Here is a 14,993-nt window from a genome sequence, read left to right as displayed (position 1 = left end):
AATGAATTGTGCATGGCCTAACATTCGACTACTCCTCTTGTTTGTTTCTTTTTGCTTATAAAATATTTTGCTTTGGTTCCCCATTCGATAAGGTTTTTAAAGGGTGGAGATGGCAGTTTTTGTGCCACTGTGGAGCAGTATGTTCTAAAGAGTTGAACGGCAGGACTCAGAACTAAGGATTCCTGGACTCTAATGCTGCTCTGGCATTGAGCTGCTCTCTGGTCTTGGGAATGTCATTTATTTTTCTTCGTGCCGTACTTTCTCCATGTGATGAATGGGTATGATACAGCTTTCTTATATACAACACAACAGAGGTGTTGTGAGGATTAGTTAATGTTTGTAATGTAATGTAATGTAGTAATGCCTCCATTCTTATCTTCAGGCCGCACAACAGCGTGGGCCCAGTGTATCTAAAAGAGCCTAAAACTGCAGGATGAAAACTGTGGTCAATAGCTCTGCCCTGAGCCACAGTGGAACTTTTTTCCATAAGGCTTAAGATCATCTGTGTGGGAGACAGATCTTTCTTGGGGGCCAGTTCATGACTTTGGAAGCAAGTCCTCCAGAACAAAGCACCATCATAAACGTCACCATCTTCCGCTCCTGCAAGGTGCACTTCTTCAACTTGACTTCTCTAACATAAACACAGAGCAGCGGGGTGGAAAAAACCCTACCAAAAGAAAACACTCCACTGCACACAAAATTCTCTCTTTGAGGAGGAGATGAGAGAGGGAATAAACCACATGTGAAAAGAAGTTAATCATGCTGCTCAATGCATAACCGGAAGGCGCTCCGCTCAGACACTATGGGGATGAGGGTGATACAAGAACCTAGACAGCACAGAACAGAAAAGACAGCACTTTTTCTGTTTGTGAATTGTAACTGAAAAGGGCATGATTTTTACAAATTTTGTCACTATTTATAATTTGTACATTTTTTTGTGTCACTGCTAGAGGTTTTTTGAAAAAACAGAGGGGAGGGACATTATAATTTTTTTTTAAATCCCTGCTTCTTCATCAAAATTTGAAAAATTTCAACCAGCTCTACAGTTAGTTGAAAACCTGTGGGGGCAGAGGAAGACATGGGAAAACTATCAATTTTTTATCAATATTTGAAATTTCAGTGGAATACTTCAACCCGATCTCATGAAAGAGGTAGATGAGTCGGTATTTTGTGTACTAGCCTATCACTAGGCTACTTGGAGTCTAGGCACCTGTACACATTGTAGCCAATGGGGGTCCAGAGAGAAGCCAACATACGTAGATGCTTACATGTTAGCCAGAACAGAGTCCTAATTATCTGTGTCAGAAGTCTGGCCAGGAGGTTCTGGGAGCAGCTGTGTCTTTCTCCCATCTCATATATAACTCACACTACTAATTCTCTCTTCAACTAATGCTGATTTTTACTACATTCATAATGTGTTATTTAATTATTTATCATTTATATGTGGGGCCAATGAAACACTTCTGGGACACAATCAAATAAAATGCAAATAAATTGCCTACGGAGGTTGTGGACTCTCCATCTCTGGAGATATTTAAGAGTAGGTTAGATAAATGTCTATCAGGGATGGTCTAGACAGTATTTGGTCCTGCCATGAGGGCAGGGGACTGGACTCGATGACCTCTCGAGGTCCCTTCCAGTCCTAGAGTCTATGAATCTATGAATCTATGAAAAGTAATAATCTCAATTTGCCCAAGAGGTAAAAAATGACAACAGAAAGACCCTCCTACCCCCACAAGAAAAACAGATGACAAAACCCAGGTCCTCAGAGTAGGTCTGAGACAGGCATTCCAGAAGGATCAGCAAACTCAGGTTTTGTCAGACCAAGTTTGGGGGGAAATTCAGAGTCCAGGACATTTTATTGAGACTGCCCTGCATCCACCACCCAGATCCACAAGTCTAAGGACTGCCAGCATTATAATTAGTACAATATATTTTTTGTATTGCTGTAGTGCCTCAAAGCCCCAGCCATGATCAGGGCCCCGTTGTCCCAGGCGCTGCACATGTATGCATATAACACAGTGTCCTTGCCACAAAGAACTTACAATCTAAAAAGAGAAGAGAGGCAAAGGCTGAGAGAAAAGAAGCTTAATTATCTCCAATATTTAGAAGTGGAGCTGCGGCACCCAGACTTGGGCAACCGGACATATAAAGTCTGTGCCTTCACAGACACAGAGTAAGTGCCATAGCCACATGGCCATATGAGATCAGCACTTCAGCCAATCTCCACTCTTGGGGTAAAGCCCAAAGACAAGGATGGACTCAATGGTACTTAGAAACCCAATCCATAAACAGATTTAGAGATCTAAATAAACAGCTGGACAGGCAACCAGAAAGCAGAATGGAAGCCAGTACAGTCTTAGGAGCTCAGCTGAAATATGTTCCCTGTGTGAAACACCACTAGGTAAGTAAAAAGACACATTCTGCATTCTCTGTGATATGGTACATCTGAGTTTATTTAAAAAAATAATAAAAAATCCCACCACGGAACCGTCTGTATATTTGTGCAGTGGGTGAGGGCTTGTGAGAGAAAGATATAGAGAGGTCTGTGCTTTGGGGGCAATATTTGTTCTAACAAATATGCATTTATGCTGCAGTCTAAGGTCAAATGTTTGTGTCCTCTGTACACTGGAATCTACAGTTGTGTTAATTAGCACATGTTAAAACTGGACTAACATTTCCAGTGTAGACATACCTTTGGTGTTACTGAGAGAAACTCAGAACTGTACTTCCCTTACTTACTAGGCAAGATGATGACATCCTCACCAGGGGCGGGAATGCTGTGGTTGTATCCACCCCAGCCTTTTTTCACTCCACTCCATGATTCAGGAAATGACCATTTCAAAATGTCGTCAGGAGGAGAAACTGGAGCTAGAAAACAGGATGTACAAAGAAAGATGTATTTGGAATTGTCATTTGCTGGGAGCCTTAACCTTTCCTGGATAGTCACAGATCCATGGTATGAACACCCTATTTGTGTTAACTGATTTAGGGTATGTCTACACAGCGATTAGGAGCTGTGACAGTAGCATGTGATCTAAAGCTAGCAGAGAAACCATGGGAGCATAGCCAGTAGCATTAGCTAACCACCTGAGTATGTATTCATGATCCTGGAGGGTTATACTCAGGCACTGTGCTGATTCAGTTTCACTGCTATTTTTAGCAAACTAGCTAGATTAAAACTAACTCAGGTATGTCTATGCATGCTGCAATCACACCTCCAGATTGTTGTGTAGACATACCCTATCAATCTAAATGCTGCTTGGCTTCTGAATAGAAGCACTGGAGGTCCCATGAAAAAGAGAGTTCTCCTAAGAGTTTGAGATCATCTCTGCAGACCCAAGGTGGTGGGAGAAGGTCCAGACAACCATTCAAACTCTTTAGTGCTCACCCAAATCAAGTCAGAGCTCTAAGCAATGTGAGGTTCCCCTATGATACTTACACAATCTTTTACATTTTCAAAGTGCTTTACAAACACTTATTTTATTTCTTTGTAACTATATAATAGACTCCAGGAATATCATTCTGTGTGCTACTCTGAAGCCTAAAGCATCAGCACAGTCAGTGTGAATCAATAACAGCAGCTACAAACATAACTGTGAGGCCTTTTGGGGCAGAATAGCACTCGGTTCAAATATCACTGGGATTTTCAGTCTCTAAGTGTCCAATTTTTAAATTCTCAGCTATTTTCAGCATTTTTAAACACCCGACTTTATGAATTATACCTATGTGAGAGCATGGGCTTTCAGCTTGTAAGATTTACCTAACAGCAATAAAAGCAATTATCCAAATCTCTCAATATCTTTGAGACATATTTAAAGCACATAAATGGAAGGAGAAAAAAACCCTAGCAATCTCTCCTCCCCTACAAAACCAGACTTGCCCAATGAACCAAACCATACCCTACCAACAAGTGTCTGGTCTCATTGTGTGCCTTCCAACCCAAAAGCCAGGAAGCTAGATGAATTCCGTAATATGTCCTAAAGGTCAAAGAATCTAGGCTATGTGAAAATCAACTAAGCTCTTTGGAAGCAAGGATTTTTTTACTATATATATCTGTGCAGCATGTAGAATAATGAAGGTCTGGGGTGAAATCCTTGCTCCAGGGAAATGGCAAAATCCCTGTTGACTTCAGTGGGGACCTAGATTTCACCCTTGATCCAGACTGAGGCTTCTAGGCATTTCTGCCATACAAATAATGATTATAATAATCCTGTGAGGTAGGTAAGTTTTATGAACCCCTTTCCACAGTATAATGAAGGCCAGAGAAGTTGAGCCCAACTTACATTGTTAGTTCTCTGGGGCAGGCTCTGTCTTTCTGTTATGTGTATGTACAATGCTTAACACAATGGGTCCCTGATCCCTAGCTGAGGCCTCTAAGTACTACTGCAACACAAATAAACAACAGTAACAATAGTGGACTGCCTAGCAACTCTGTGGCAAATCCAAGATTAGAACTCGGTGGGTCTTCCTTGTTTCCAGCCCTATCCTTTGGTCTATTATGCTGTCTGGCTCAATGTGTAACTGCATAATAATGTCATGCTATTATCCTAAGATCACTGTGTAGCACTAAAATACATTGTAGTCTTACATTCGCCATGACCTTTATGATCTGATATGGTATTTCTTAACAAAAGTTTATAGTCTTTTATAATGGGGAATCACACATTTATCATATGCAATGGTAGATGTGGCTCAATAAAATGCTTAAATGAATGCCAAGAGTCCCTTTTGGGCTGACAGATGTACAAAACATAGAGGTGATGTGCAGCAACATTTTCCTGGAAACCTAGGAAAAGGAATTGCTGTGGCTGTTAGACCAAACCAGTCAGCCTGAGATCGTCACATACCTGGAGCAGGTAGAGGGATTCTTTCTTCTCCTCCTTTGAGTGTTACTTGGACTAGTTCTTCCCCTGTAACTGATCAGAGAGGGTGCATAGGTTGTAAGCAAACCCCATCAGCAACTGAATAGAAACTAACAAAAGTAATTAGACAGTAATCTCTGATACGATGTTTTCTGATCATTCACATTTCTAACAACAAAAGGTTTCCCAAGTACCTAGCCTTGTTGATCCTTTTTCAACCATTTTTCTTCCAGTGTTTTTATAAAGAAATGAATATGTTTTTGTTTGTAGGCACTGAAGGGCTCTTGGCACCTTATCAAAAAAAAGCTAAGAGCAGGTATACAATAAACAAAAGCCTCACTTGGCATGCCAACTTCATGTACCCCGTTGTAAAACTAGAGTATCTCTGTTGACTGCAATGGCTTCACACTAGTGAATTACTTTGGATTTACAATGGGATAACTGAGATCAGAAAGGGAACTGTAGGTTTTGTTCATTGTATGTATGTACGGTCTTGGAATCTGAGTCAAGACTGGATGCTTTTCTAAAAGAGATGCACTAATTCAACCATGATTTATGGTTAGAGCCAGGAATTCTATGGCCCGTGGTATGTAGAAGGTCAGACTAGATTATCATAACTGTAACCCCTTCTGCTAGGTTTTGTCAACAGCAACAAGGGCTCTGTTCATCTATTAAAATTAATACCCCACTAGCTTGAGCTCCTAGCCAGCAATTCTGGGATCACTTAATACCTTTCTTGGGTGCCCTTAATAGGTAATACTTCTTACTCACAAGCACTGAGTCTGTATATGAGGAAAGGAACACTTTATTAGGAGGAAAAGGAACACAGCGTCATCTTGGGGAAACACAGCAACCATGTATCTAAATGAATGACAAGTAAAACACTCCCCGTGGTTGTTGTTGGCATCCTTTCATCTGCGAGAGACCGTGGGAATTGCAGCCTATGATGTAGATGGTTTGCAATGTCTCATGTGACTGAATAGGCCAGTCTGAGATTTGCATGATCTTTGGCAGTTATTGAAAATGTCTGCATCTTGTTTGGGAGCTGCTTGCTTCCTGCGGGCTCAAGCCAACTCCTGTTATGGACTTTGATACCCTCATGGAGACGATGATGCCACTTTTTATGATCACTTGCCAAGATTTCCCATTGGTCAGGATCAATTCCAAATTCCTTCATGTCTCGCTTGCATGCATCTTTATAGTGAAGCTTGGGATGTCCTGTTGTTGTTGTTCCCTCTGATAGTTCCCTGTATGGTATGTCCTAGAGTAGTGGTTCTCAAACTAGGGCTGCCGCTTGTTCAGGGAAAGCCCCTGGTGGGTCGGGACAATTTGTTTACCTGCCGCGTCTGCAGGTTCAGCCGATCGCAGCTCCCACTGGCCGCAGTTCGCTGCTCCAGGCCAATGGGGGTTGCAGGAGGCCGCCCTTCCCATATCCCCCATTGGCCTGGAGCGGTGAACGGCAGCCAGGGGGAGCCATGATCAGCCAAACCTGCAGACGCGGCAGGTAAACAAACTGGCCCTACCCACCAGGGGCTTTCCCTGAACAAGCAGCGGCCCTAGTTTGAGAACCACTATCCTAGCGAATGCATCCGTCTTCCAACCTACTCAGATGGCCCAGCCAGCGCAGTCATCTTTGCTTGAGCAGGACTGTCACAGTTGGTAAATTTGCTCTTTGAAGAACCTCTGCGTTGGTGACTTTATCTTGCAATTTGGTGTTAAGTATGCAGTGTAAACAACGTAGGTGGAAACTATTAAACTTTTTCTCCTCATGAACGTAAGTTGTCCATGTTTCCCCACCATACATGAGGACGCAAGTTTGGTACACTAGCATTTTGATTTTGATAGTATGCTTTGAGTTGTTCCATGCTCTTTTACTTAGTCTGCTAAAGGTGGTGGCAGCCTTTCCAAAGCAAACATTTAGTTCTTCATCCAGTAAGAGGTCGATGATCACTGTAGAACCTAAATAGCTGAACTTTTGGACTACTTCTAGCTGGTTTGCTTTTAAGGTAATTGGCAGATCTTGTGGAAACCTCTGTCCTAATACAACTGTTTTCTTGATGCTGATGGTGATAGAAATGCCTGACAGGTACTTGAAAGGCAGCCCATGACTTCTTGTAACAGATCTTCATTGTGATCTATGAGGGCAGCATCATCAGCGAATAGAAATTCCCTAATTATCACCTTTTTTACTTTGGTCTTTGACTTGAAGAGTTTCCTATCTGATCTTGTGTGGAGATATACTCCATCTTTCATATCCTTAAATGCACAGTTCAAGAGTACTGAAAAGAAGATTCCAAAGACTGTAGGAGCAAGAACACATCCTTGCTTCGCTCTGATTTTCATCTCAAAGCTGTCGGAAGTGGACCCATCAAACTGAACAGTTGCTCGCAAATAGACCTGCTCTGCTGACTGTGTTGAATGCTTTGGTTAGGTCCACAAAGGCAATGTACAATGGTTGGTTTTGCTCTATGCACTTTTCTTGGAATTGATGTAGAGAAAATATCATATCTATAGTTGATCTTCCAGCCCTGAATCTGCACTGTGATTCAGGGTATACATGATTCACCAACTGCTGTAGGCGCACTAAGATGACTTTTGCTAAAGCTTTTCCTGCTATACTTAGTTGCAAGATACCCCTGTAGTTGTTGCAGTCACCCTTTTCCCCTTTATTTTTATACAAAGTAATGATCTGTGCTTCACACAGCTCTTGTGGTACTTCACCCTCTTTCCAGCATTTAAGTAGCAGCTGATGAAGATATGGTAGCAAGCTGTTTTTCCCACACTTGAGGATCTCTGCTGGGATGTCATTCTTTCCAGGAGCCTTGCCACTTGATAGCAAATCAATGGCCTTGCTTAGCTCTTCTACACTGGGCTCCACATCTAGCTCTGGCATGACTTGTAAAGTTGGTATTTGGATCAGTGATTCACAGGCGATGTTTCTTTCTTGTGCGTAGAGCTCTGAAGAGTGTTCAACCCAACAAAACAACTGCTTGCTTTAATCTGTAATGATTTCAGCTCTGTGCAATTTGAGAGGGGCAACCTTGTTGACATTGGGACCTAGAGCTTTCCCCCATGGTAACTTTGGCAATAGTCTTTTAACTTTGTTCCCTACTTGCCAGTGTGAATGTGCAGTAGGCAAATGCCCCTTTTCCAAGTCACTTCTGTCTTCTCCCTCCGCTAAACACAACTCACGGTTTGGTGTCAATGGGTACCGTAGTCCCAGAGTACTGAGGTGCACTTGGGCAGACTTGCCTCCAATCCCTTGCAAAATCCTGCCAGGTCGTGTCCTGAGGCTCCACCACTTAACTCAACTACAATGATTTCAGCTTTATTTGGTTGCTGGGTAGGAAGAACCCTACCAGAGAATTTACTCACCTCTGCTGTTATTCTCAGTGGCTTCAACAAAGAGCCCTCTCTGCACTGCATCCCCTCAAGAAGCTACCTTGTGGGTTTCAGCAGAGAATTGTCCCCACAGTACAGACTCCTCAATAAAGGGAAATCAGTAGTGATGTAAGACTCTTGAAAAGACCCTTACTACTAAAAATGTGAGTTCTTGCCTCAGTTCCAATTCCAAACCAATTCTGAGTGTGTACAGTTATGGTGACTCCCAAGTATCACTGGAGGAATTCTGGGTAAGAAGCTTATGCAGATGAAGCACTCACTGTAGCCACAATTCCCACTGTTTACCAATAGAGCAGGGAAGAGAGCTTCTTCTCCTCTGGAACTTCTGTCCATCTTGAGTTCTGAATAAATAACGTATGCAGATGAAGCAACTCTGTGGCCATTCTTCCCCCATTCATCAGATAGGAGCAAGGAGCTCTTTACCTTCTAGAGCAGGGGTAGGCAACCTATGGCACGGGTGCCGAAGGCGGCACACGAGCTGCTTTTCAGTGGCACTCACACTGCCTGGGTCCTGGCCACTGGTCCTGGTGGCTCTGCATTTTAATTTAATTTTAAACGAAGCTTCTTAAACATTTTAAAAACCTTATTTACTTTACATACAACAATAGTTTAATTATATATTATAGACCTATAGAAAGAGACCTTCTAAAAATGTTACAATGCATTACTGGCACGCGAAACCTTAAATTAGAGTGAATAAATGAAGACTTGGCACACCACTTCTGAAAGGTTGCTGATCCCTGTTCTAGAGCTTCAGGCCACAGGGCTGATTATAAAGCTATCTCCTGATCTCAAAACTGGTGAATCTAGAGCAGGGGAAAGGTTCCATGGCTACATGACTATGCTCCTAGCTCTACAGAAGCAATGTTACAGAGGAGAACTCCTACTAGCTAGCCATTCAAGAACACACTTATCTTCTCCACAACATTCACCTTAACCTGACAATGGGAGTGCATGTCACCTTGTCCGTTACTTACCTTATTTTTAAACAGGCCTTTGTCCTTTTAAATTGTGAGACCCACTTCTCCTTACCTCCCTTCCCATCTCCCAGTGCAACCAAGCTAATTTAGAATGTCTGAGGTCCATTAATTTTAAGTGTCAATAAATTAGTGGGAATAATCAAAATACTTGATTCTTTCTGATAATTACTATCTGATGTCAGTTTAAAACACTAGACTGAGTTAGGCGCATATGCTCCTATGCTGAATGAGGCTTCCATAATTAAACAGAATGGGATTCCATGTGGGTTTTCCCATGCCTGATTAATTTGTAATCAGGTACCACAACCCTGCTCTTCAGTGACACCTTGTATCCCAATAGTTAATTACAGTCTGGTGCCATATTTGCAAAAGCCACTCTGAAGTGCAAAGTCACCATACAGGGACTCCACTTAATAATGCCATGGAGTTTGGTCTGCCACTTTGCTTCTGTCCCTTGTGGAGATGGGTGTCATTGTTAGGGTGCTAGCCTGGAGCACCAGGTTCAATTTCTTGTCCTGCTGCAAACTTCCTGTGTGAAATTAGTGTCTGTGCGCCTCAACTCCCATCTGTGAAATGGGGACCAGGGCACTTCCCTAACTCCCAGGGATGTTGTGAGAATAAACTGATTAAAGATTGCAAAGAGTCCTGTGGCACCTTATAGACTAACCGACGTATTGGAGCATGAGCTTTCCTGGGTGACTCTTTGCTGCTTTTATAGATCCAAACTAACACGGCTACCCCTCTGATACCTGATTAAAGATTGTGAGGCATTAGGGTGCAGGGGCAACAGGAGTACCACGGAGAGATTAATGCTGTTCTTGTGGTACTGCTTCACCTCAGCATTAGTGGTCAGAAACAAAGAAAACCTTATTAGTAGAATTAATGCCAGAAAGATAAAGCTGGCAGTGAAAAACCTGAACAAAAATATGTTCCTTTCAGAAATGATGCCAGACTGACACTTAGTTCTAATTCTGTCAGGAATGAACTCAGCAGTAAAATAAGGTAAAATGGAAGCAAAGGGTAATTTGGGTATAAGCAATGAAGCAATCTATCATTTAACAGGAGAGACCTGAGAAGTAGGACTACCTGAAGTAACTTATTGTTTTAGGAGAATGGTTTAGACCATCTCATAGACTCATAGGTCAGAAGGGACCAATCTGATCATCTACTCTGACCTCCTGCACAAGGCAGGCCACAGAACCCCACCCATCCAATTTTATAACAACCCCTATCCCAGGATCGAGTTATTGAAATCTTCAAAATTGGTTTGAAGACCTCAAGCTGCAGAGAAACCACCAGCAAGCGACCCGTGCCCCACGCTGCAGGGGAAGGCGAAAAACCTCCAGGGCCCCTGCCAATCCGCCCTGGAGGAAAATTCCTTCCCGACCCCAAATATGGCGATCAGCTAAACCCTGAGCATGTGGGCAAGAGTCACCAGCCAGCACCCAAGAAGGAATTCTCTGCAGTAACTCAGTTCCCATGCCATCCAACATCTCCCCGCAGACCATTGAGCAGACCTATCTGGTGGTAATCCAAGATCAATTGCCCAAATTAACAATCCTATCATAACATCCCCTCCATATACTTATCAAGCTTTGTCTTAAAGCCAGGAAAGTCTTTTGCCCCCACTACTTCCCTCGGAAGGCTGTTCCAGAACTTCACCCCCCTAATGGTTAGAAACCATCTGCTGTAGGCCAGTCTATTCACTATTCATTTTTCTCTCACTTATTTCAGGGCAAATGAGAAATAAACCTGTGAAATCAATGGGGTTACACCAGAGGATAAACAGTTGCAAGAGACAGGAGAATCCTACAACCGTGCTTTTGTAACAAGGTCTGAAATATGCTCATCTGACTTGGTTACAACACACGCGCACACACAGATTTTTTCACAGTACAACCCAGTTTGTCTGATTACCTCTGTTTGCAACAATGCATTCAGGAGAAATCTGGTCAGCTATCCCCATAGTGCCTCAGCAGGGAATAGAATATCCAGCAGACATTCAGAATGGCACCAGCAATACATGAAACAGAGAATGCTGGGATTTCCCACCGCACAGAAAGCTCAGTACAAGGAGGACTCAGTCATCAGGAGGAGGGAGAAAACTTGTTCACCTTGGCCTCCAATGGTAGAACAAGAAGCAATGGACTTAAACTGCAGCAAGGGAGATTTAGGTTGGACATTAGGAAAAAGTTCCTAACTGTCAGGGTAGTTAAACATTGGAATAGATTGCCTAGGGAAGTTGTGGAATCTCCATCGCTGGAGATATTTAAGAGTAGGTTAGATAAATGTCTATCAGGCATGGTCTAGACAGTATTTGGTCCTGCCATGAGGGCAGGGGACTGGACTCAATGACCTCTCGAGGTCCCTTCCAGTTCTAGAGTCTATGAGTCTATGAGGACTGTTTATCGTGGCTACATAGAGCTGGTGAAGGAGTCCTGTTTATACACTACTGCAGCCTGGTTACATGAAGACAACCATATATTAGGCCAGGCCAATGACAAAAGCAACTCCTGGTTAGCTGCCATGGTAACTACTCAAATTGGGTGATAATCCTAATCATGCTTAGAGCTAACCACATCACTAACTTATCAGCTTGGTTAAAAACTACAGGGTTTGATTTTCTACAGCCTAACACTTAATGTAATTATTTATGCTAGTGCAAGGCAAAGTAGGTGTAAAGCACAATCATGCTGATTGGAAAGCATTTTACACCCACTTCACTCAGGAATAAATGCCTACACAAGGTCCCGTGCACAGGGCTGCCTGAGGGGGATGGGGGGGGAAGTGGGGCAATTTGCCCCAGGCCCTGCAGGGGCCCCCACAAGAATATAGTATTCTAAAGTATTGCAACTGTTTGTTATGGAAGCGGTCCCCGAAATTGCTTTGCCCCAGGCCCCCTGAATCCTTTGGACGGCCCTGCCCATGCAGTTGAGATTCAAGCCCAGAGAGCGGACAAGGACATAATTACCTAGTTTTCTGAGTAGTTTTGTTTATATATTGAGTATATTATCATCATTTAGGCAAGGAACAGGAAGAGATACAGGCAACGCAGATAAAGGATGTCATTAGTAAACATTGGATTAAGGTGCCTCTTCGCAACATGCAGTTATAAGGCTCCAGGGCCTAGTTGTATAAAAACTTTATCAGGCCCATCAATTTTCTGTCTGATTACAGCCCTTCCTGGATGCTTGGGCTGTGAATCATACATAAAGGTCTTCTTGAATTCAGACTTCCTTGCATCTTCCTTCCCCTGGTTTAGGTCTCTGAGTTGATGTGAAGGAGGAGCAAAACAGTCTTTCATCAGCTATGTAGTGACAGAAAACTTGCCTGTGGTTATTAGAAAGTGCTGAAAGTAGGATAAATGCTCCAGTAGCCTGACTTACAAATAAGAAACAACATCATGTCATTCAACATCAATAGGGCCAACACAGATCATGGGAAACATCAAAACTTTTAGAAATCACACTCAACTACAAGGCATCTGCAGCACTACACGAGACAGATCTTCCAAAGCTGGGGAGATGGAGATAGAATATTTGGTCAATTACTAGAAGATGCCATATACTAGGGTGCTCAGAACTGTATTATCATATGGATTTGGATACCATGTGGATGGGCAGCAACATAAAACCTTAAAATCTGGCAAACCAAGTCTGGCTTCCTCTCTTAATGGATTAATAATGGCATGAGCTTCCTCAGTCTTCCATACTAATGAGCTTCAGTCCAGAATTACAAGGACTATCTCTAAGAGTGAAAGAGTGCGGGTTAGTCTTCATTTTCTGATCACCACAATCCACTCACTTTTTGGCCTCTCCACTGAGGCTGCCAGCGAGGATGACAATTGGTGCTGTGTGTGAAGGTGTTTTTCCATGGGTCAGTGATTGGGGCACCTGTCCGCTAGGAACTGAAATGAGAACACTCAACTCATTTCAGAGAAGTAAGGTTAAGATTTTGTCATGGTTATTTTTAGTAAAAGTCACAGACAGTCGCGGGCAATAAACAAAAATTCACGGGAGCTGTGACCTGTTCATGACTTTTACTAAAAATAACAGGGGAGAGAGGGCTGGAGAGAGTAAAGGGAATGACAGCTGGAGCCCCATGGTGGGGGACTGACAACCACAGCCCCACTTCTAAGGAAGAGCAGGGGACAGCTCTGACTTCAGCCTCGGCTGAAGCCATGAGGCAGGGACACACAGAAGCAGCTCTCACTCAGGCCCCATCAAAGAGGAGGTGTGGGTGGGGGGTCACACACAGCCCTGGCTCTGGCTGAAGCCGCGGGTCAGGGATGCATAGCCCCCCTCCACCCCCACCGCTGATAGCTGAAGCCGAAGTCACAGAGGTCCAGTAAAGTCATGGAATTCGTGACTTCCGTGACTAAATCATATCCTCACATATAGGCCATTAAAAAGCGTTCAATAGTACTGTGACCTTTGGAAACTACTTACTCGGTCTGAATTCAAACTGGCTAGAAGTTAAAGGCTTATTATTGCGTTACCAATCTCCTGAGCCATCCAGCTTCCCACTTCAAATCTTTCATCCAAAATGCCCCTTGAAACTGGGGCAATGAATATGAATGAAGCATCTTTGTTTTGCTCATACCATAATTTTCAATGTAAAGAACAACTCTTTAGAGGCCTGTTCTTCTCCTACTGAGGTCAATGAAAACCTCCCTTTGGCTACAATGGAGTTTGGATCAGGCTTTAGGTATTTACAAGAAAGAATGATCAAAATAATGAAATTCAAGTTGCTTAAACTAATTAAACAGAAAGCCTGGTTTGATGCAGTACCAATACAATGCTAAGCCTTGATCCTTGTCACTTTACATGTGAGTAGTCCCATTGACTTCAAGGAGACAAGATCCATATATTAAGTTCATTGGAAAATGGGCTTGGAGAAAGTGAAAAAGTTCAGTAAACATGTTCATAAAGTTTAAATCATGTTTTTGACAAATATTTCAACTAAAAATGTTTCAATTAATAAGCTTCCTTGTCTTCATTTTCAAGGCCCTTCACTGCCTATCCCCACCCTACCCATCATTTCTATTCACTACTGAGAGGTCAACCTCCACCTTCATTCCCCAGTAATTACATTTTCAAACAAGCACCTTCATGCTTTCTCCCATGCTGCCCCTTATGTTTGGGAGTTGCTCCCATAAAGATCTGCTAAGCCATCCCATTATCCCCCTTCAAATCTCCCCTCTGAACTCTCCTTTGCCACAATGCCTGCAAAAAAACCCTAACAATCAGTTTGAGACCACTGTCTACTACGTTGACCCAATGCTTCCTGGCATTTCCCTGACCCCACCTGTCTATTTATCCATCTGGTTTGTCTTGATTTATACTTGGAGTGTAAGCTCTCTGGGTCAGGGACAATCTTTTTGTTGTTCGTATGTGTACAGTGCGTACCACAAAAGGATCCTGGTTCAAGACTCAGCTCCCAGACGTTACCACAATGCAAATGTAATTAATAATAATAATAATGACAAGGTCATAAAAATTGAAAAACAAATGAAAAATGGTTCTATCTTGAACTCTTTGAAATGAAAACAACTTTGTAATTTCAAAGGGTTTCACAACACTAGGGTTTTAAAATGCATTCCACTGGTTATTTATATGGTGGTACTGCCCAGAGGCCCCAGTCAAGGATCAGGGCCCCATCCTAGTAGCTGCTGTACACTTATATAATGAAAAGACAGTCCCTGTCTCAATGAGCTTGTTGGGTCTAAACTTTTGGTGAACTTTGG

At 42.8% G+C, this 14,993-nt stretch overlaps 1 protein-coding gene across 5 annotated transcripts in view; it reads right to left on the bottom strand.

Moving 5' to 3' along the window:
• Positions 1–14,993, bottom strand: part of PKHD1 (PKHD1 ciliary IPT domain containing fibrocystin/polyductin) — a 391,543-nt gene that overhangs the window by 140,969 nt on the left and 235,581 nt on the right. For all 5 annotated transcript variants that reach the window (XM_030555225.1, XM_030555227.1, XM_030555226.1 and 2 more), the window contains 2 exons: positions 4,851–4,919; positions 2,743–2,871 (listed from right to left, as the gene is read on the bottom strand). In XM_030555225.1, the coding sequence (XP_030411085.1) occupies positions 2,743–2,871; positions 4,851–4,919 (198 nt within the window). The remainder of the gene's footprint in view (positions 1–2,742; positions 2,872–4,850; positions 4,920–14,993) is intronic.

The sequence above is a fragment of the Gopherus evgoodei genome, chromosome 3, assembly GCF_007399415.2.
Source record: "Gopherus evgoodei ecotype Sinaloan lineage chromosome 3, rGopEvg1_v1.p, whole genome shotgun sequence".
Lineage (NCBI taxonomy): Eukaryota > Metazoa > Chordata > Testudines > Testudinidae > Gopherus > Gopherus evgoodei.
This window is presented reverse-complemented; position numbering and strand designations above follow the sequence as displayed.